The sequence below is a fragment of the Nelusetta ayraudi genome, unplaced genomic scaffold (genome assembly GCF_046127955.1).
Source record: "Nelusetta ayraudi isolate G7.1 ecotype Tasmania unplaced genomic scaffold, CSIRO-AGI_Nayr_v1 ptg000048l, whole genome shotgun sequence".
In the NCBI taxonomy this organism is placed as follows: Eukaryota; Metazoa; Chordata; class Actinopteri; order Tetraodontiformes; family Monacanthidae; genus Nelusetta; species Nelusetta ayraudi.
Genome location: NW_027466098.1, coordinates 7,232,495 through 7,254,557, shown reverse-complemented (window position 1 = coordinate 7,254,557; position 22,063 = coordinate 7,232,495). Strand labels below are relative to the sequence as shown.

At 44.5% G+C, this 22,063-nt stretch overlaps 1 protein-coding gene across 6 annotated transcripts; it reads right to left on the bottom strand.

Moving 5' to 3' along the window:
- Positions 1-20: 20 nt before the first annotated feature.
- On the bottom strand, positions 21-20,872 carry cep164 (centrosomal protein 164). 6 transcript variants are annotated; one of them, XM_076036000.1, is made up of 28 exons: positions 20,685-20,872; positions 20,187-20,270; positions 19,795-19,906; positions 19,240-19,450; positions 18,554-18,718; positions 18,326-18,448; positions 18,118-18,198; positions 17,842-17,946; positions 15,619-16,389; positions 13,877-13,930; positions 13,669-13,784; positions 12,450-12,977; positions 11,348-11,479; positions 10,727-10,922; positions 10,163-10,237; positions 9,858-9,980; positions 9,578-9,721; positions 8,428-8,538; positions 8,253-8,321; positions 7,416-7,675; positions 7,146-7,304; positions 5,526-5,706; positions 5,315-5,434; positions 3,836-3,938; positions 3,436-3,726; positions 3,290-3,365; positions 2,886-2,972; positions 21-1,418 (listed from the first exon to the last, which is right to left on the bottom strand). In XM_076036000.1, the coding sequence occupies exons 2-28, from the start codon at positions 20,263-20,265 to the stop codon at positions 1,322-1,324; spliced, it is 4,569 nt and encodes a 1,522-aa protein (XP_075892115.1). In that variant the 5' UTR covers positions 20,266-20,270; positions 20,685-20,872; the 3' UTR covers positions 21-1,321. The 6 variants fall into 6 exon arrangements, with proteins under 6 accessions (XP_075892115.1, XP_075892116.1, XP_075892117.1 ...); XM_076036001.1 differs by having other exon boundaries at positions 3,290-3,362; XM_076036002.1 differs by having other exon boundaries at positions 3,290-3,359.
- Positions 20,873-22,063: the final 1,191 nt, after the last annotated feature.

Sequence of the window (22,063 nt, the reverse complement as noted above, 5' to 3'; positions counted from 1 at the left end):
AAAGAATACGCGTGCGTGTGTCTAGAAAATAGTTTTTATTAAAGTACTTCATGAAAAAATACAGCATCCGTTTACACAAATAGAGTAGGCGCACCGACACGCTAATCCGGAGAAAGGGGATTGACCTCACAAATATAAGTCACATATACATGTCTCAATATCAAAAATAGCAAGTTGACTTGCATTTCTATAGTGTCAGTATATAAGTTAAAAGAAAAGCCCACAGATTTTGCGGCCACCGGGTACGGAAGCGCATTGCTGCCATGCTAGGAAACGAAACAGGGCTCAGTATCACGTTATAATGTGAAACTATCACGTTTATTTGTGATAATGTTCACATAAAAACGGGAAACTATCACGTTTTTTCATGTTATAACCTGAAGCTATCACGTTATTTTGCAGAAATTTTCACATTATACGAAATAATGTGATAGCTTTACATTTTTTTTCTGAAAATAAAAACGTGCAACTATCACGTGACTTAATCATTTTCACGCTCTAACATGAACCTATCACGTTATTTCTTGAAACTTTCACATTATAGAAAAACGTGATAGTGTCACGATTCTACGTAAAAATGATCATGAAATAACGTGATAGGTTCATGTTGTAACGAGAAAACTATCACGTTGTAACATGAATGTTTCAGGAAATAACGTGATAGTTTCAAGTTATTTTGTAAAAAAATGATCACGTTAAAACATGAAAGTTTCGCATTAAAACGTGAAACTGGGCCCTGTTTTTTTTTTCTATTGTGGCAGCAATGCGCTTCCATAACCTGACACTCCTATATGTTAAAATGCAACGCTGGAGCAGCTGGTCGATCAATAAAGAACAAAATCCTATTTACAAAATCGGGTAGTGGCTTTGAAACATTTAGAATTTCACATCCAGGAAGTGAACCCAAGTGTTGTTAAAAATAATAAAATAAAAATAAAAAAAACCCTTGACCAGTCAATGCAACGATGCGTTGCTCCCATAACAGTCCAGTAAACGTTAAATACTCTCTCTCTCACACACGCACGCACACACACACACACTGATTGTCTTGACAAACTCTCTGGGACAGGGCATGTGTTCTGCTGCCTGATAGCTGAGCTGCCTCCCCCTTCACCTCAGCCCCGTGCGGCACAGTCAACTGGCCACTCATCATTTTCTTCCAATCGCGGCCGAGGAACTCGGACTCTGTCTGGAAACCTTTGCTCCAGACACGCGGCACAGGACTCGGGGAGGGAGGGGGGGGGGGGGGGACGACCGTTGACCCTGCGCCTCCGAAGTCCTCAAGTGACGCATGCGGCGCCACATTTTGAGCGAGACGCGATCAATAATGGTAGACTCTGATCTGGTTGTTATCGCCCAGGCCCAGCTGGACAAGGCCGCTCTCGGGTGGAGGAACCTGATAGCGAGTAAACAGAGGTCTGGAGAGCAGAGTTAAAGATTGTAGCAGCTGAAAAGCAAACTGTGATTGTGAGCGGAAAACGAATCAGACCGGCAAATTGAAGACTTTTTCGACTTGACAGCGACGGCATCCGTTAACAATGATCACTGGGACTCAAACGACGGTGTGTCGTGTGAACCTCACAGTGCGAACAACCAAGAATTCTTGGAATCGTTAAGACATCCCTCCAGTATAAATGTCATGCCATTAAGTTGCTTAGATAGAAAGAAAGACATTTAGTTGATCTAATTTGGAATTAGGGTGTGGGTAAAATATTGAATTGATACACAAACATAGCAAACACGGTCATGCTTGCTCTCGTGGCTTGAAAAAGTGCTCACACCCCTTGAACTCTTCCACAGTTCTGTCGTGTTATGACCACAAATGTGAATATATCTAATTGGAATGACATCTGACAGACAGACCAGCAGAAAGTGGCACACAAGTGTGCAGTAAGGAGAAAATTAAGCATGATTTTTTTTTCTTAACAAATGTAAAACTGAGCGTAGGGCTGTGCGATTAATCGATTTCAAATCAAAATTGGATTTATTAGTCAAGCGCTTCAATTTACAAAATGTGAAAGTTTTGCACTCTATTCATTCATCGTTGTTCAAGATGATAGAAAACCCTTTTATTTTGAAAGTGATGTTTGGTGAAAGACAGCTCAGGCTGTCACTTCATCCACAGGTGGATTCATTTGTTGCTGTTTGGTTCTTAAGTTTTCACTTTATTCCCAAATAAAGGAAACGTCATCTTTGTTTATGAAGAACCTGTTTATTTTCAAGTGAGGTTTGGTGAAAGCGAGGTTCTGACGTCATTAATCCCAAGGGATTCATCTTTGTTGGGTCAAGACTGTAAATGTTGTCACTAAACCCAAGGAGGATTTGCAGTATCTTTCAGTTGCACTTCACTACCAATAGGGAAATTTGGTTGCTATTTTTCTTTAAAAATAATATTTGAAATAATTAAATAAAATATTCCATTGTCTTTTGTAGTTTTACCCAAAAAAATAATCGAAAATAGACTTTTCAGAGAAAAGAAATTGGATTTTTATTTGCGTCCAAAATCGCACAGCCCTAACTGAGCGGTGTGCAAAAGCCTTCAGCCCTCTTTTCTCTGACTGCAACCAGTTGTCCCGAGAAGTTGCCTGATGATTGCTCAATGATGCAATGTTGACCAAATGACTACCGGTAAGTCAGTCAGTTTGCCTTTGCGCAATCTCATCTCAGTAATATAGGGGATGTGAGATGTAAGATATAGGATCTAAGAGAACACAGGGGAGCAAACAGCAGCCTGAGGTCCAACCGACACCCCGGTCATACCAGGGCTGAGTTTGAGGAGAAGTGTAGAGCAGGATCAGGCTATAAGAAGCTCTTTCACACATCATGTGGAAATGGAAAGACTGGATCAAACCACCTTAACATGCACCAATGCCACTGAAGGATACGTGCTGGCGTCTTTCTTGCGCATCTCCAGCCACTTCTTGTTCCCGTCGATCAGCCCCTGCAGCCTCTGGCTGTCCGCCTCCGCCGACCTTGGTGAGAAACACAAGTTTAGATGGCGCTCTCTTAAAAATACACGCCGACGAGCAACGCCTACGATTGCGGAGCTACAGCAAGACGGTGGATGCATGTTTGCAGAAATGAAAAGACGAATAAAGGCTGACGAATCGGCTGGTAGCAGTGAGACGTGCTCGTTGTAATCGAGCAGTCGTTTACGATAAACACTTTAATGCTGTACGCGCTGGGTGCTGGCCCAAGCCAAGATGTCTGCCCACCCCTGCTGTTTGCCCCTAATAGCTCCGTCTATTCAGACGGCTCCAGCAGTTTGAGGTGAGCGGTGGGCGGTTACCTGGTGGGTGTGTACAACGTGTACGATGAAGCTTGTCTTGCGGTCGGGATGGTCGGGATCGCATCCGCGGCTGCTGCTACAGAATGAGACGGCAATTGAAAATCCCAGACAACAACACGAGGCAGCGTTGCAAAGTGCGGCTGTACCTGGGAACATCTGGCTCCAGCGACTGCTCATCAGCTCTTGGGAGGGTCTCAGCTCGCTGGTGATGGGGGTGCTGTAGAGCGGCGCGGCCGCGGCCGAGCCGTGGGGAGCCCAGCTCCAGGCCGGGGGGTGTTGGCCCGCGGCGGCGTGGGCCGCGGGGTCGGAGCGAGGCTGGGCCGAGGGCGCAGGGAAGGAGGCGTACGGGGAGGCGCAGTGCCGCGGCGTCAGCGAGACCAAGGCGCTGAGGACGGAGTTGAGCTGCGCCGTGATGTGCAGCAGGGACTCGGCGAGGGCTGAGGGAGAAGAGGGATGAAGGAGAGGGTTGAACGGTGTCGGGAGGGGGGGGGGGTCAGAAACATACAACATTGGGGGGCGGAGGGGAAAGCGGAACGGCCGGGTCACCTCTCTGGACGGGCGGGCCGACGGAGCTGCTCAGGTCCGACTCAGTCACGTCAAACGTCACCTTCTTTTCTCCGGGCGCCCGAGGGAGGTCCTCAAAAGCCGACTGGAAACAGCGGGGGGGAAATAAATAAGAAAACACACTGGTCAGTGCAGCCAAATCCACTTTACTGCTACCAGCGCTGGAAGTCCCTCCACCATGACTTCCACTACAACCTCTTCTTCTTCTGCCGCATCTGGTCAGATGTGCCATCCCACCTGATCAACTGCACACACACACACATCTATGTATATCTATCTATATCTATCTATGTATATCTATGTATGTATGTATGTATGTATGTATATATGTATATATATACACATACATATATATATATATATATGTATGTGTATATATATATGTATATATGTGTATATGTATATATATATATACATATATATACATATATACATATATACATATATATATACATATATATACACATATATATACATATATATATATACATATACATATATATATACACATACATATATATATATATATATATATATACACATACATATATATATATACACACACACATGTATATATATATATATATATATATATATATATATATGTATACATGTATACATGTATGTATATACATACATGTATATGGATATATACATGTATGTATATGTATATATACATACATATATATATATACATACATATATATATATATATATATATATATATATGTATGTACATTACAGTATGTATGTATATGTATTTTTCTGCAAGGTGACCTTGAGTTTCTTGAAAGCTGAGAACAAATAAAATGTATTATTATTATTAGTAGTAGTAGTATTGAGAAACATGGTTGTTTCTTTCGCTGTTTCCTTGACTTTGTTTTTATTTTCTGTTTATTTTGTCAAAAATAAATAAATAAATAAATGAATAATAATAACAAGAATAATAATAATAACAATAATAATAATAATAATAATAATGATAATAATAATAATAATAATAATAATAATAATAATAATAACAACAACAACAATAATAATACTGCCCCTGACATAAGACCAGCTCTGGAATTATTATGACTACTATTACTATTATTATCATTAGATGGGGATTTGTGTTTTTAACGTCTATGAAAAGTCACAGAAAGAGCAAAACAAAGACTAAAATAATTTAAAAAAAAAGAAAGAGCAAATTCCTCACAACAAGCCCTGAGAGCAAAAATGCAAGCTAGCTTTAGTGCCGTTAAACAGCTGATCACTGGCAGACTTCTCAATCATTCTCCCTAAACCTAGTTCAGAATGGGCCTGACTAGAATGCTGTGGGGGTGGAAGGTGCTCAGGCGAAACAGAGAGCGGCAGGAACTCAAATTAGAAATCCCTGCCCGCACCAACGTCTCATCTCAAATTTACTAATTCCTTTTAATCCTTTTATCTCTTCCAGCAAACGCTTTGGCGACTGACGTTTTCTCCGAGCTCCTCGGCAACTGAGTTGATGAGCTCCTGCAGCTGCTCCTCCTGCTTCTGCAGCAAGGAGTTTCCCCTCTGGACCGTCTGCTGCCGCTCCATCAGCGTCTCGGCCTCCTGCCGCAAATAGAGAGAGAACAGCAAAACTATCGGCCCGCTGGGATTTGGCAGAGTCGCTAGCGTTTTCGCGTCGCCCGCCGTCTCTTACCTGCTGCAGGCTCCTGAGGACGTCCTCGGCCGGCGCCCCCTCCTGGTCGGCGACCAGCGAGGAGCCGCTCTGCGCCATCCTCAGAGCCGCCTGCCGCTCCACCAGCCTGCTGCTCTCCCTCTCCAGGAAGAGTTTGGTTTTCTGGATGGAGGCGCCGTGGGAGGAGATGTAGCGCTTGAACCTGCGGACGCACAGAAGAGGAGGCGGGGTTGAGATCGTGAAAACAGAAGCGTCGGGCGACCGTTGCAATAAAACTCCAGATTCTCAACACAATTCTGTTTCTTTGCTGGCTTTCGGCTGGGCTCGCTGTTTTGACTGCCCCTGAGAAGGCCCCTCAAACAGGAAGTGGAAGGGGCCCCTCAAGGGTGGAGGCTCGGCCCTCTTGCTTATTCTACTCTTATTCTGGAGCAGGTGCCTGCAGGCACCACGTCGCCCCCTAGGACCTCATGAGTTGCCTGCGGGCCTGTTCTGACAATATCACCACTCGTTGAGCTGTGTCTAAAATTAAATTTTATCCAACCTCGTTAAGTCATCGTTGATGATTATTGAGAACCCATTAACGTGATGAGTGTCTTCACATAGATCAGTGTCATTAATGATGATACACAACTGAGAAAGTTTGTTATTTCAGGAGAGTGCAGCAAACTGGTTGCCCTTCATATGGACTCGGAGGCCACGAAGAAGCTCTCAGGCTCAAAGAGGTTGGTGACCCCTGTGGTCAAGAGCCACTCCTTGGTGACGCCCCGCACCAATGGAGACGGACCAAGCGCGCTTCGCTTCCTCTCTTGTGTTTCAACATGCAACTCAATCGACACCTTCCTTCTCCGAGTTGCCTCTATGAATTCCCGCTTGCCTCCCTCATACTTTGATCGATTGCACCTCCGTCCGCCAACGTGCCAGGCAAAATGTTGGACCTGGTTGGGGAGGGACCCCTGCAAGAACCCTTTAACTGCACTGCACTGTGAAGTGATTTAAAGGTCCAGTCTGTAATATTTGACTTGATGAATGATTTTTATATTGGTAAACGCTTAATCTCCTGCCCATGAATACATTGATAAAAGTGTATAATCGCAGCACAATAAAAGTAATTTGGTTTTCCTGCCCATAGAACAACTCTGATTTATATATAAGAATATACATAGACCAAGGGTCCCAGTTAGCTGCCATCTTGCGCCACCATATTTCTAAGGTAGCCCGGTGTGGACAATCCAGCTGCCTGACAGCATGTTTCGCTGTTCGTGTGACTGCTCATGTATTCAAATAAACCAACGAAGAAGAAGGTGGATGAGGTAACCAGGTTTGGGTGCACAGGCCACCGTAGCTCACTGGCGAGCTCAGGAAGGGGGAGGAGGGAGAGCGAAAGATGCTGCAATCTGAAGTGTAACCACTTGATGTTGCTGTTTCTTCTTCAAAACCTCCAAATATTACACGCTGCACCTTTAATCCTTATCCTAAGGATAAGAGTCTGCACGTCAGTCTATTATTCCAGGCACTTGGCTTTCATAGTTAAATGTTAAAACAATGGCCATCAATGCAGTTTACTGCGATGCGAGTTGAAAATAAAAAAGCATAGCGTGAAGCTTGAAATTCAAAACACTGATTTCTGCTCTGCGCTCTTACTCGTCAATGCTGCTGGGGCTGTCGGACGCCGAGGGCGGCGGCTCGTCCAGGTCGACCACGTGCAAGGGCGAGTCTCTGGAGGCGGGCGGCGACGCCGTCGCTTCCGCCGCCCTTTTCCCGTCCTGTTTGGATTCCGATCTGGAGGAGGGAGCGGCCTCGCTGAGGGGACGAAGAGACAACGGAGAGAAAGAAACGTGAGCTGAGTCTGGGTAACCCGCAGCAGAGTTCAGCCGGGCTTCCGGGTAGCAGAAGAAGAAGAAGAAGTCGGACCTGACTCTCCGAGCCAGGAGTTCACATCGCTCCTGCAGCAGGGACACTCGGCTCTCCAGCTGCTCCTTCTCCGCTCTGGCTCGGCGGCTCTCCTCCATGGCCCGGTCCCTCTGCGCCCGCAGCCGTCCCTCGTCCCCCTTGGCCGCGTCCCGCTCCTCCCTCGCCATCTGCGCGAGCGCCCTGGCCTGGTGCTGCGCCTCCAGCGCGCCCTCCAGCTCCTTCTTCAGCCAGTCTCTCTCCTGGAGGAGCCTGGGCAGCGTCTGCGTAGGGAAATAATAAAGAGGGGAGGCTCTGAATCTTCGAATGGATGAACCGGGTCGGTATTTGAATAGAGGTGTGGAACACTTTTGGAAAAACTTTTTCACTGGTGGGGAACAATGGGTTCTATAATTTGACAGAGGGGCAGATGATTGGGTTTTGGTGACCCACCTCATAGGAGAAAGGAATGTCAATGGGATTTGTAGAAAAAATGTAAATTAATGTCAATTGGAAATGAACCAAAGTGTTGCAACCAAATATGTGTCTATGAAGCTCCACGGTATTTAGCTCTTCATTGAAATGACTCTTAAAAGACTGAAGAAATGGATGAAATACAGCTATTTTATGACTTCCTTACTATTAATAGAACTTCTTCAAGTTCGGCAGGCTGGATTAAACAGCTTCACGGGTTGCATATGGCCTCTGAGCTGTAGTTTGCCTGGTGTAGAAGGATGGAGTTGGGGCAGCTGGACTTGTTATTTGGCGAAACATCTCCAAGATCGCAAGAACAAGAAGTCCAGTTGCCCCAACTCCACCCTTCTACATTAAGATGACCTGGAAGACTGAGAAGAGTCCCACCTCTGACTGCCTGCCGAGCTCCGTCTCCTCCCCGAGAAGCTTCGTCCCCCTGGTCTTCAGCTCGACCGCCTGAGGACAGACAACACAAGCCGTCAGTCGACGTCGGTTTGACTGGGGGCATCTGAGGCTCACTGGATCACTGGACTCCACAGTGCAGCAGCGCAGGTTCAAGTACCTGGGCCTGCAGCACGGCCTCCTGGCTCTTCAGCTCTTTGGCCCTCAGTTCAAGCTGATCCCCCAGTTCTTGCATCTCGGACTCCTGTTGGAGGAGACAACAGGGGAAATCCTGTCCATTTGTTTTGTTTGTTGAAGGACCACTTGGTAAATTCTAGTAGGAGGAGAGCAGGTTTTTTTCTCTGATGTTCCACTTGATCTCATCTAAAATGTATATATATATATATATATATATATATATATATATACATATATATATATATATACATACATATATATATATATATATATATATATATATATATATATATATATATATATATATATATATATATATATATATATATATATATATATATATACAGTGTGAATTGTATGCCTATATGTTTTTAATAAACATATAGCACTTCACTTCATATATATATATATATATATATATATATATATATATATATATATATATATGTATGTATATATATATATATATATATACATACATATATATATATATATACATATATATATATATATATATATATACATATATATATATATACATATATATATATACATATATATATATATATATACATATATATATATATATACATATATATATATACATATATATATATATGTATATATATATACATATATGTATATATATATATATATATGGATATATATATATATATATATACATATATATATATGGATATATATATATATGGATATATATATGTGTGTGTGTGTGTGTGTGTGTATTAGAGTTATGTAGAAAACATATAATTTAATGTCAATTGGAAATGAACCAAAGTGTTCCGCGTCAAGCTGGACAGGAAGTCGCTCAAAGAAACACGAGAAAATCCAGTAAGTCTTCAAAAATGAAAGCAATTTTGAAATGCAAAATCACATGCAATTCAAACCGCGATTAATCGCAGTTAACTATGAAGGTTCTGCGATTAATCACAATTAAAAATATTAGTCGTTTGACAGCCCTAATTTATATATATATATATATATTTTATTTCATTTCAGGCCTGTAAATGCCCTCTCCCTCTCCTTTTCTCCCTCCTCCACCTCAAACGGACTCCTCTCCTGACGTCACCGCCAGCATTTCGGTGGCACTTGCGCCTCTCACTTGGCCTCACCTTACGCGAGTGCATCAGCTGGAGCTTCTGGAATTCGGTGTCGTGCTGCAAGCGGAGCTTCTCCAGTTGGACGGCGTGCGAGGCCTGAAGACGCTCCCTGTCCTCCTGCACGGCGGACGACAAGCGGTCCCTCTGCGCCGTTTCCTGAGACACGTAAAACGCGCGTAGTGTCTTTAGCGTGGAAACGCAGGAGCAAACAAAGCGAGGATTCTCCCTCGGTTCGAGTCTCCAAATGATAAATGTGATAGCTTTTTGCACGCCAGTGGCGCCACCCTCTCACCTCGTCCAGGTATTTCTCTCTCATGCTCTTCAACTCTCTCCTGTGCTCGTCCCTCAGCTGTTCCAGCTTCCTCTCGTGATCTTGCTGCACGTCCTCGCGCAGTTCCTGGAGGATGTCGGTCAGCTGCGCAGGGACAAAGGGTGGAGAGCGCGCGGCATGAAAAAGGAGCCAGTTACGTCCCCGCGAGAGTCGATGGAAGAATTAACTTAGGATTCACAGGCTAAGGTGCACATGAAACTAAATGCCGTCAATAGTCAGAGTGTACGCGTTGAAGTGCGAGTGTTTGTGTGTTTGTGTTCTCGAACCTCTTGCTGATATCCTTCCAGATGCTCTTCAGACCGGGAACTAACGTGCCCTGGCCTCCTTTCTGTGATTTTGACCTTTTAAAAGGATCAAACGGTGTAAATCAGCTACAAGCACATCCTCAGTCAATATTCATCCAGTTGAAGAAAACATCTTTTTTTTTTTTTGTTGTTGCAAGATTTAAGCTAAAGTTCCAGTTTGTAAAATTTGGCCTGCTTTATGATTTTATATTGGTACGAGCTTAACATGCTGCCCATAAATACATTAATAAAAGTATATACTAAACAATAAATACCCTTACAACAGTTCTCATGTATATAAGAACATACACAGAGCTTTACGGTGTTGCTCCTAGATAGCTGCTATCTCGTACCGTCATGTTTTAAGGAAGCCCACCTGATAGGGCCATAAATACCAAAGGCACTGTCAGGCGGGCTTCCTTTAAAACTTGACACACTGACCTTTAAGACCATTCAACAAATGTTGAACATAAATAGCGACCAGGCGTATTGTTGAAACAAATGAAGTCAACCACAAGCAAGCTAGCAAGCGTTCTCTCCAGTCACCTGATTTTTCAGAGAACTCAGTTTGGCCTCCCTCTCTTTCTGGAGCCGCGTCCTCTCTGCATGGAGCTCCTCCTCAAACTCTGCCTTCAGACGCTCCACATCCTGCATCTTTTTAGCCTCCAGACGCTCCCGCTCCGCCGCTCGCTCTGCCTCCAACGTGTCGCTGAGCTCGTTTAGCAGCACTTTGCTCTCGTCTCTGGATGCGGAAACAAAAAAAAAAGTGGCATTTAAAGCAAACTGGTTGAAGCTCTGTTGATTTGCAAAGACTGTTATAATTGAAGATGACGACTGTCTTGAGAAATGACTTGAGAAATGGACATGGTGATAATACAATTCTTCTTCTTCATTAGTGCCAGAAGACACATTTGTTATGTTGACAGGTGTACAGACAAATTTGTTGGAATTTTTTTTATTCAGTAACCCAACCACTAAGGTATAGCAAGACTATGCCTACAGCATGTGGCTCCTCCCTTGGGACAACAATGAATGGAGGAGAAAAAAAACAAAAAACACCTGGGTCTAGGAAGTGCTCATCCTGGTCTATCATGTTGCATCAGACCTCCCAGTGTGAGAGCCACGTCTCCCTTTCATTTTTATCTTTAATTTGGTGGTTTGCCTGACCTGAGTTTGCTCCGCTGCCGCTCCCTCTCCTGCTGGGCGGACTCCCTCAGCTCCCTCAGCAGGCTCTCCGACTCCTGGCTCAGCCTGGTTTCCTCCTCGTTCCTCTTGGACAGCAGGCGCCTCCGCAGGTCCCTTGACAAGCAGGCAAACGCAGAAGCTTTTTTCAGGAGATTTCTCTCCAAGTCAACTTGAGTAAATTGTCGGTGGTGATGTGATGTGACGTTATGTGTCAATATGTAGATAACTAAATAATCCAACTGTTCACAAGGTGCAAAAATCTTACTCTTACTTATTATCTCTTTATTTCTTTTGAATTAATATAATTTTCCTTCTTTTTGCACTATACTGTTGCTGTAATTATGCAAATTTCCCCAATGTGGGATTAATGAAGGCGTTCTATTCTATACTATGTGGAGAGTGATGCTTTAATAAACTGTGCAAACACTCACTCATAGGGCCAATGACATTTTCACCTGCATATCTCGGTCTGACTTTATGAATAATTCTGCCCAGTAACTGAGTATAATTGGGGCAGATAACAATCAACATGTATGGGGTGCATTTTTCCACCCCATATTTTCCACGATGTAGCGAAGTCAACATCTCCTAACGGAGAATTGGCAGCGTGGTTGCATCAGTGACATTTACTGACTGTCCAAGAAGTCACATGTTTGACACTGAGGACAAGCTGTGGCCAAAGGTCGCTGCGTCTTCCCTGTCACCCACATAATTCACTTTGCGTTTTTCTCTGCCGAGCATCAGGTCCTAACGTGCAGGGGCGGAGTTACGTGGTGACCAGAGGTGGGTTTGGGCTAACTTGACCAAAGGCCTTCCTTGCTTCAACACAGAGCTTTGTTGATTAAAGTATCTTCTTTGTTTTTCCACTCACCTGAATTCTGTTCTTTGGGAAACAAGACACTCAGAGAGGACCTTCAATGTAACCCTAACACTGACCCCATTGACAGGTCGACTGTTAAAAGGTCACACTGAAAACATGTAATAAATACAAACAACTGCTGTAACAATTAGCATAGGATGGTCACCTAGACATTTCAGGTGTCTAGGAAACATCTCTGCTAGCATGGCACAGTCCTCTGCTCACCTCAGTCTTTCCTCCGCCTCCTCCCTGAGCTTCCTCTCCTCTTCCTCCTCCTCTCGTCTCAGCTCCTCCCGCAGAAGACGCAGCCTCCTCTCCTTCGCCTCCTTCAGACGCTCCCTCTCCTCCGCCACTTCACGGTCGGCCATCAGCACCTCCCTCCTCTCCTCCCCCGACTCCCCCTCCCCCGCCTCAGACGGACTCCTCTCCTCCAAGTCGCACTCCTCCCGCCGCCTCCCGCTCCTCGCTGCGCTCTGAGAGTCTCTCCGGCTGGACTCGTCCTCCGCTGGGCTCTCCCGGCTCGGCGACGGGGACTCGGTCTCTCTGAGGCGTGGGCCGCAGGTGCGGCCCTGCCGACCCCTGGATGTTTCAGGCCTCTGCAGGCCCGCAGGCGTCCCAGTTTTCAGATGGAGCCCGACGTCCTGCTCTAAGGGGGGGACGTTGGACAGGGAGGACGAAGGGCTGGTCTGGTGGAGGACGAGTCTGTCGACTTGATGACTGGAGGCAGAGTCTCTCCCCTTCCCCTGCAGGTGTCTGAGGAGGAAGTGAGGCGTGGGTAGTTTTACTTTTTATTTTATTTTATTTTATTTTTTTAAAGGGAGAGGATTAAAAAAAAAAAATACATATATATAAACACACACACACACAGACACACACACACACATATATATGTATGTTAGTGGTGGGACTTGATTAAAATAAATTAATCAAATTAATTATCGCCTTTGTAATTAATTGTATTTTAATTGCATATCAATATTTCAGTTGGTAACAGGTTTATAAGTACTTAAATTGATTTTTTTTTAGGTGTTTGTACTTTAATTGAGAAATTCTTTCATTCAACTTTTTACTTTTACTCCCTAAATTGGTACACAAATCTGTATTTTCTCCTTCAATTAAAAAAACATGCCTCTTACTTTTGCGTTTATATGCTGGGCTTTTATTTTGCAGGACGCACAATTCAATTAAATAATTTCCATGCTTTATTCACTAGAATGATAGAAAGTGGGCGAGTGTTTCAATTTTTGTGGAATACATTTGAGTGCCGTGGAATAAATTTGGGCCGCGACTTCATGACCAGGAAAAACTAAGGTCCTGAAACTCCACCAGTTGAGAACCACTGCTCTGAAAAATGAAAAGTCAGTTCAAAGAATGCCTCAGGAGGAGGGAAATGCCGTACAATAAATCTTTTCCGCTCAAAATATCAAAATGAACATGAACAAACCCTCTGGCAGTCTCCGCCCTTTTGGACTTTGACGCCTCCTTCTTCTGCTCCTCTTTACTTTCATCCTTGTCGTCCTTCTTTGAAGAGCCGACTGAGCCCGAAAGGTCACTGGTGTCCTGATTTTTTTCAAAAAGCTTCAGGTTACCTAAGAGGATCAAGGCAAAGCCAGAACGACTAAGAAGCTGTGGATGGGCAGTGATCGCCTTACCTTGACCTCTCTGAAGCAAGAAGCGTCGTCCGTCTTTTTGCTGGCCTCGGACCCCTGGAACGACCCGCAGAAAAACATACTATCAGGGATGGTGCAACAAAAAAAAAAAAAAAAAATAATAATAATGAGAAATGTCATCTGTCACAGCAACGGGAAGCCATGCGGAGTGTGCACGCAAACATGCACGACACCGACGGGCTTCCGGGTTGGGGGGGGGGAAATCACTCGGCACAGACGGATTGCAACAATTGCAAGCGGACGGGCAAAACTTGAGACGACGGTCCCGCTTTACTTTCACACCAACCACCAACACAAAGGGAGCAGAAAACTCTCCAATCCAGTCCCTCAGGGGCTCGGCTGGATCCTCTCTGGGCCAAAGTGTTGCAGTCAAGACCGCACCAACCGAGACATTATCAAGACTGGAGAGCATCGAGACCGAGACGATATCAAGACATTTACGATACAAGACCAAGACCAGACCAAGAGTGCATATACATCAAAGATCACAACAAAACAGAACAAATGACCAGTATCTCTTTTTCAATTCAAGTTTGCTTCTACATATATGGGACAGCAGCATTTCCTTCCAGCAAGGTATACTTCAGTATAGTAACAATTTTCTGCTTTGACAGCCATTGTGATCCATTTTCAAAAGTAAAAATGGAAAAATATCATATATCATAATATCAATATTGTACCCTCTGCTTTTAGCATTGTTCCCTCGTTATATTTCTACATTTCCACATTTAAAGAAATTTACAGACTGTTATGATGGCCCGTAAACCCTGAACTCCTGCATCAATTCATATCCGATGTATATTTTGTGTATATATACTTCTGTGTGTACTATGCCTAATGTGTACGGACAATTAGGTTGTTTGCTCCATAAAATAAAACAAACAAACAAACACACAAATTAACTAGAAATATGGGGTCTTTCCTGTCTTTCCTGTTACTATCTGTCATTGCAGCGTTGGCTGAGCCCCAAATCACACCAGGAGCGTCAGCAGAGCCTGCGTTTCCGAGCTCCATCACGCGAGGATTGCAAGACCACGCGACAACCCAGGCAGTTTGGAGTGTATTTGAAAAGAAAACGACAGCGTGTCGAAGTGTCGCTGTGTGTAAAAAAGAAAAATAATAATAGACCAGACTGCTGGTATCATACAAAATGCCGGTATTTAAAGTATGCATGCATACAAAGTATACACCATTGACTTCCTGCTTGATCGATCCTACCTGCTGCGATTGATGCAGCGGCGGCGTTCTTTACCACGCTGTCACGTCTTTACGCTTCTGGGTCGCTTCTGAAACGTGGCTAATCTGAGCCTCGCGTGAACATGCACACTCGCACACGCTCAGCTTACGCTTGTGGTGTGAAGTGGGGTGGGTGGGGGGGTGGGTAGTCTCGACTGGTCTTGATCAAAAACCCAGAGTCTGGCCAGTTGGAGACGGAGACGAGACCGAGTCCCTTCAAAAGTGGTCTCGATGCTGGCCTTGAGACTAAGACCAATCTCGAGTACTGCAACACTACACGGCCGACCGACTATCCCAGTGACAGTGACCCCAAGCCCCCCCTCCCCCGGTGGTGTCTGACACCTACTGCGACAGAACGAGAGAGAGAGAGAGAGAGAGAGAGAGAGAGAGAGAGAGAGGCAGCCCCTCAGGTAGTGGAGTTGGATTCTTGGAGCTACATGCAGGGACGAGGGAGCGAGGCACGCGCTGCGGCAGCACCGAAGCCCTACCTCTGCAGACGGGGGGGGTCTGCTCGTCACCGTCTTCGTCTGCCCGGACGGTTTCCGCCCCCCCGGGTCTGGGGTCTCGCCCGGTCCGAGCCCGTTCTCACAGGCCTCGCCGGCGCCCCGGCCGCTGTCCCCTGCTCCGCCGTGAGCGTCCGGGGGGTCCGGCCCCTCGTCCGGCTCCGCCCCGCCCGTCTCGCCGTCTCCCTCTCCGTCTTTCCCGCCCCCTGACTCCTCCTCCTCATCCTCCTCCACCACCTCCGCCATCTCGCTCTCCACGCCGCCAGCCCCCGCCTCACCGGCTCCGTGGTGATCGCTCGCGAAGGAGTCCTCGGCGACGCTGCCGATGGATCCCTCGCAGTCCTGCTTCTCCTTCGCGCTCGAATCCTCACCTCGACCAGGCGACCCCTGATTCTGACGGAGTTGCGCCTCCTGCGACGGGCTACTTCTGCCGCTTCCTTCGCTCGCCCTGCCACTCGCTGTCGTCCGCTCCTCCTTCTCAACTCCTTGGCTCTCTGTTTGCGCAACTTCCAACCGATTGCCCTCGTCTCTGCCGCTCCTCCTCCCATCTGACTCTTCGCTCCGTACCTCCTCCGTCCCCCCCGGTGCATCCTCTCCACCCCCCCCATCTCTCGGAACGTCTTTCTCCCTCGACTCTCCCCTCTCGTTCGCTTTCTCAGATTCGGACTCTGGGCTGTCGGGACCTGCCTCCTCCACACTGACGTGGTCTCTGCTCAGTGAGGAAAGGCGTCGGCCCCTCAAAGAGTCCTTGGAGGACTTGGGGGGCGGGGGGGAGGAGGAGGAGGATGAGGAGGCAGCATGGATCCATCCCAAAGAGAGGCACAGTGAGGAAAGCATGCAAAGACAAAAGGGAGACAAAAGGAATGAAGACGGGAAAGTGAGGGAAGAGGACATCGGGGAGGCAAAATGAAGAAGACTGGCCAAGAAAATAAGAGCTGAAAACTAATGTAGACATCACTTTTGCCCAATGATAGAAATACGGCGATAAGAAGTTACTGATGTTTTAATATGTTACAATGGATCATGTATGTGAAATCTCTAGGTCGCTTTGAATAGGAAAAGGAAAAATTTCATTTGTAGAACCCATATACGCCACAGACAATTTCTTACTTAGTTTTAACCTTATTTTTGTTTTATTTTTAAACACTTGGGCAGCAAAAATGTCTTCTCTGCAGTAAGAGTTGCAGCCGAGTTTTAGGTTGAAATTTCGTCAATTAAGTCAACATTTCGGGAAAAAGGTCAATGTAAAAAAGACAACATTCTGTGAATAAATTCGACTTTAAAACCAGACAAAATTTTGTGAAGAAAGTCAACGCAAATTAAGTGGAAATTGTTAACCCAGTTAGCCACAGTTAAAAGTAAACTTCCGAAAACAGGTGTATCCCACTAGGTCCACCCACAGTAATGAGGAAGCTGGCCAAAACTGAAGCGCTCCACTAGACTTGAGCGCAGAGCTTTTTTATTGAACTTTTTACTTACTTTACGTTGACATTAATTGCAAAATTTCGACTTCATTCACGAAATGCAGTCTTCAACCTCAATCTCGATCAACTTTTTTTTTTCGAATTGGAAACTTGAGAGAAAACAAAATTCTTTCTCAAATTCTTTCTTTTCTTGTAGCCCTAATCCTCTCCCGTAGACGTCTTTGGTATAGGCTACCATAGTTCAGTTTCAAACAGCAAAGCAGTAACAGTGACAGTAGGAAGACAACAGAATAAAGAGGAAAACACAATAACAGCCGTGTCCGTAGGACAGATCCCAGCAGCACAGCAGCTGTTTCCACACACAGGTCAGGTCACAGACAGAAGGTAAGAATGTTATGGGTCACACGAGAGAAAAGAGCAGAAATAAACGAATAAACAAAAAAACTCTCTCCAATAAGACAAAGCTTAATCAGGGCTTAAGTTCAGAGAAAAGGGGTCTCAGGGATGAGGAACATGGAATGTAGATTCTTTGTTCAAACTGTCAATGATGGCATCTCTGCATCACCCGTTTGCTTGGTGTGTCTTGCCTCTCACCCTCAACACACAAACCACTTTTTTTGTTCATAATGTCGCACAATGTCGTCATCAAGTCGATATGTTGAAAAATGTATTGGTGCAACTATCACCTGTTAGCAATATGCAAATTATGTCATGCAGGTAGTCAGAGCAGAGCAGAGCAGAGCAGTTTGTGTGTGTGTGTGTGTGTGTGTGTGTGTGTGTTTACCTGTTGGGAGGGTGGTTCTGGACTGTGCTCCACCGAGTGTGCTAGGTCCTGCAACTCCGGTTCAGTCCTTTCTTCAGCCAGGACTTCACCACTGGCCACACTCTCCTGTCAAAAAAAATACACCAGCTCAATACCCTAAACCACTCCACTCGATTGGACTCAAATATTTTAATCCAACTATATAAAATAATAGGAAATTGCAACTAAGTCAAAGGTAAAGCACAAAAACTGCTGATTACACTTTGCACTCATTTCCCAGGTTTTTGTGCCGTCTACCTCATAGTGAAGACCTCCTCCGAGAGCATCCAGGTCAAGATGAATGTTCTTTAGCAATCGGTCAGAGCCTCGAGGACTGGGCTGCAAAAATAAATGACAATATTTGCTTTGATCAACATCCAAAGGAAAGAGAAAAGGCTGATTGTATTCGTCAATGTGTTAGTTTGCTTTTTTCATATATATACAGTATATATATACACACTGCTACCTCAATATCTGTAGACTTTCCATCATCATTATCGTCCTCATAATCAAAGTCAGGTAGATTGAAGGAGACTTTCTCTTCCTGCTTGGTGGCCCAGAATCTTGACACTCCACTGCCCCGCGGGCCCTGACAGCCAAACACACACCAGGCAAAGGTGCAAAGGTGATGTAAAGGCTGGTGTTGGAGTAGATCGGCAGGTCAAAAGTGCTTCATTCTGCACGCGGACCGTACCTCAAAGTGTGTCTTTATGGGCTCCAGTTCCCCTGAGCTGCCAAGGGGGCGGCGGAGGGCAGGCGCTGAGCCGGGTGGTGAGACGAGCCCAGGGGCATCCAGGCCTCTGAGAGGAGCCAGGCTGCCCAGTGGGGACATCTGGCTTCCCAAAACCGAACTCAGGGGCTGGCAGTGGAAGACACAACCAAAAAAGTGACGCACATCCAGTGTTGGCAAGTAATCTATTACTAAGAAATCCACTACTGTAAATAAAACTTTTTTAAGAAACGATTCCATTACTTTTCTGAAATATTTTGCAAGATAAAAATATCTTACTATCCACAAAATGTCTGAAATTTAGAAAAACAACCAAAAACAAATAATGTTGATGCAGTCGTGCATGCAAGGTCATGGATATGCGACGACGCACCAAAACAAGCATGGCTGGCGGCAAAAGAAAAAACAGCGATTGCGTTTGATAGCTGGAAATACAAACAATATTTTGAGTTCATCTCGTCTAAATCAGAGGATATTGTGGTTCCTTGTACGTTACGTGCAGGAAAGGTTGCTTGGACTAAAAGGCCTTATCGCATGGATGTCACCTAATGGTATTCTCTGAAGATAACGATCGTAAATGAACCTCCTCTTTCAAGAGCTCCACCAACAAACATCATTAAGTTCAACGTTTGTGTGTGTGTAAGTGCAACCTCAAGTGGTTCCTTCTTTTTGTCTTTCTTTATTTTTTTCTTCTTTTTCTTCTTTTCCTTGTCATTCTTCACACCGGCGCCTCCGGTGGCATTGAGGGCACGCTTGCGCTCCTGCGCCACAAGGTTCCGGTAGTGCTCATCACACGGGTGCTCCCAGATGGACTGGCCCGTGGAGAAGTTGAAATAGTAAATGTCGCTCGTCACATCCTGGCTGTTGGATGTAAAAGCGATAGCGAGAATCAACACTGACTGAAATTGATCATGAAAAAAAAAAAAAAAAGAAGTTTCTTTTGCCAAGCGGAACAGCCCTGCATCAGCACCGACAAAAACTCAATCTATCTACAGAAGAAAAAAAAATAGTCCTCTGTTTACAGTCACACCCGAAAAACCTTTTATTTCTTAAAACTGATGCAAGGTTGTGTTTTCACTTGTTTAGGAGGGGAGTGAAACAAATGATTTGTAAAGAAAAAATTGCAAACACCTGGCTGCTGGTGTTGTCACAAACCTGAGATGGGTATCAGTACGTTTCACCTTTCTTTCTCATCGTTTCCTTACCAAGGCTTCCACTCGGGGGGAAGAGGGGCTACGATGCCTTCTCTGGCCAGCCACAGCAGCTCAGGTTCATTGCTGGGGTCAATGCCAATCTCTCTGGCATACTCTAGGATCTCTGAGGCAGACAGAATGATAAATTGTGACTAAAGACATAGTCATCATTGAGTTATTAGTTACTACTTGCAACTGAGGTAGAATCACATTATTAACTGGGATGATCTACATTGCTGTGGTCAGAAGGTAGAATCAGAATGTTGATGTTAACATTCTGATCTGCATAATTTAGACCTTTGTCAACACCTTACAGCACTTTTCTGAATGAATTTAAGGATCTTCTCATGTACTCAATCAACAATGCTCAGTGCTCATGTTCACGTTTCTCATCCCTTGTCTACCTTGTTCAGTGGGTGTATAGGTCTCATCGTAGAGCTCCTCCAGAATCATCTGGTCCCCTATGAGTGCACCACCGCTCATGGTTACTGCTCAAAAAACAGAAAATTACAACATAGACAGAGAAAGATTGACATGTTATTAGATATTTACACGATAGGTTTTCGTTTATCTAAGAGAACACCGAACGATTACACTTTACGTTCAGCGAAATGTACATATCTTTATTTCTAATCGTCAGCGGTGCAAAAAGGCTGAAATTGAGTTCAGGTAGAAGAACATTTAGGTGTGTATAGCTATGCTTCTAAAGCCAACCTTGAATATCAGTTGGAGGTTGAGAGGGAAAGTCTGAGGATTATCTATCATGAGAACATGACAGAGCGAGGGAGCCTTTTAATATCGTTCAACAGTTAACGTTAGCTAGCTGGGCGACACCTTGCTACTTGTGTTAGCATGGAAGACTAAGCATTTGAAGAGCAACTCCGCCGTCAAGCATATTTTACCTCCTAAACGTCAAACCGGGTTCTATTGGAGTCTCTCCTACTGCGGGCGTATCTTTCATGGATCAGAATTAGGACATTTTGCAACAGAGAAGACAAAGATGCGAAACTTCAAATACTAATTACATCTCCAAGGACGCTTCCCCCGTTTCCTGTTGACGATGACGTCGAGGGCTCTGACTGGATAAGCCACATAGTGATGGGTCGTTCGCGAACGAACCAGTTCTAAGAACGAAGAGCCGGCTCCTGATTGGCAGAGCCGTTTTTTTTCCTTCCGGAAGCCGATTTATTTTTATTTTATTTTATTTTATTTTATTTTATTTTAACTTAATTTAACTTAATTAATTAATTTATTTATTTATGCGAAAGCCACACAAGAATAGCCAACATGTATAGAACTGTCTACCTGCGCTGGGCACTTCACCCCTGAGCGCACATCCCGGAAATAAACAGTCACAGAGTTATAATGATAATAATAATAATAATAATAATAATAATAATAATAATAATAATAATAATAATAATAATAATATCGCGTATAGTAATAGTATAGCGGGATGAGCGGAATAATGAATACTGTAACGTCCAGCCAGAAGGTGAAATAAAAAAGACTTTCCCAGCGATGTTCTTTTATTCACTACTCCGGTTACTGCCGGCCCTAAGCACGCCAATCCAGAACATAAAGGCACTAGCTCTCACTCATTCACCAGGGGCACACACGCACACACACAGGATGCAGACCCTGAATTGAGACACAGCCACAGTCGTCGTTGCCTTCTCACCTCAGTCCCGCCCCCTCTCCCCTCTCAGCCACTCATGCCTAGCCCAACCCTCAATGTGCATTTAGGTAACAGAACAGGTAGGAACTTTCAGGACATTTGCACTTAACAGCACCCAACATCAACACAACAGCAGACTTGCTACAATACCATATAATACACGTAGAGACACACAAGACATGCATTTAGTTTTTTTTTTTGCCAATCTTGGCATAACTGATTTTTAAATTTTATTTGTAGCTGAAAGCTGATTTTTGTTTGTTTTGCAGTTTTTTGTTTTTATTTTAATGTTTGTTGATGTGTTCTTTCCCTTGTACATTAGAGTGGGTCTTTGTTTTGGTATCATATTTATTTTTACAGTACTGCATTCCATGTTGAGTGTATAAATAATACACATTTCATATTTTTGATATCATGAACATTAAATATTAATTTTAGCACATCATTTGATCATAAAGAAGCAAAAGAAAATCTAAGGAGCCGCTTGGGAGCCAAAAGAGCCGACTCTTTTTAGTGAGCCGAGTCAAAAGAACCGGTTCTCTGAAAAGAGCTGAAATTCCCATCACTAGAGCCCCATGATGCGTTCAGTCATCCTCGGAAATT

Coding starts and splice junctions, on each gene's coding strand:
- cep164 (XM_076036000.1), bottom strand. CDS start 20,265: ATGAGCGGTGGTGCACTCATAGGGGACCAGATGATTCTGGAGGAGCTC. Junction 5,435..5,525: donor TCCTCAGGAGCCTGCAGCAG/GTAAGAGACGGC, acceptor TATTTGCGGCAG/GAGGCCGAGACGCTGATGGA. Junction 3,366..3,435: donor CTGGAGCCAGATGTTCCCAG/GTACAGCCGCAC, acceptor CTCATTCTGTAG/CAGCAGCCGCGGATGCGATC.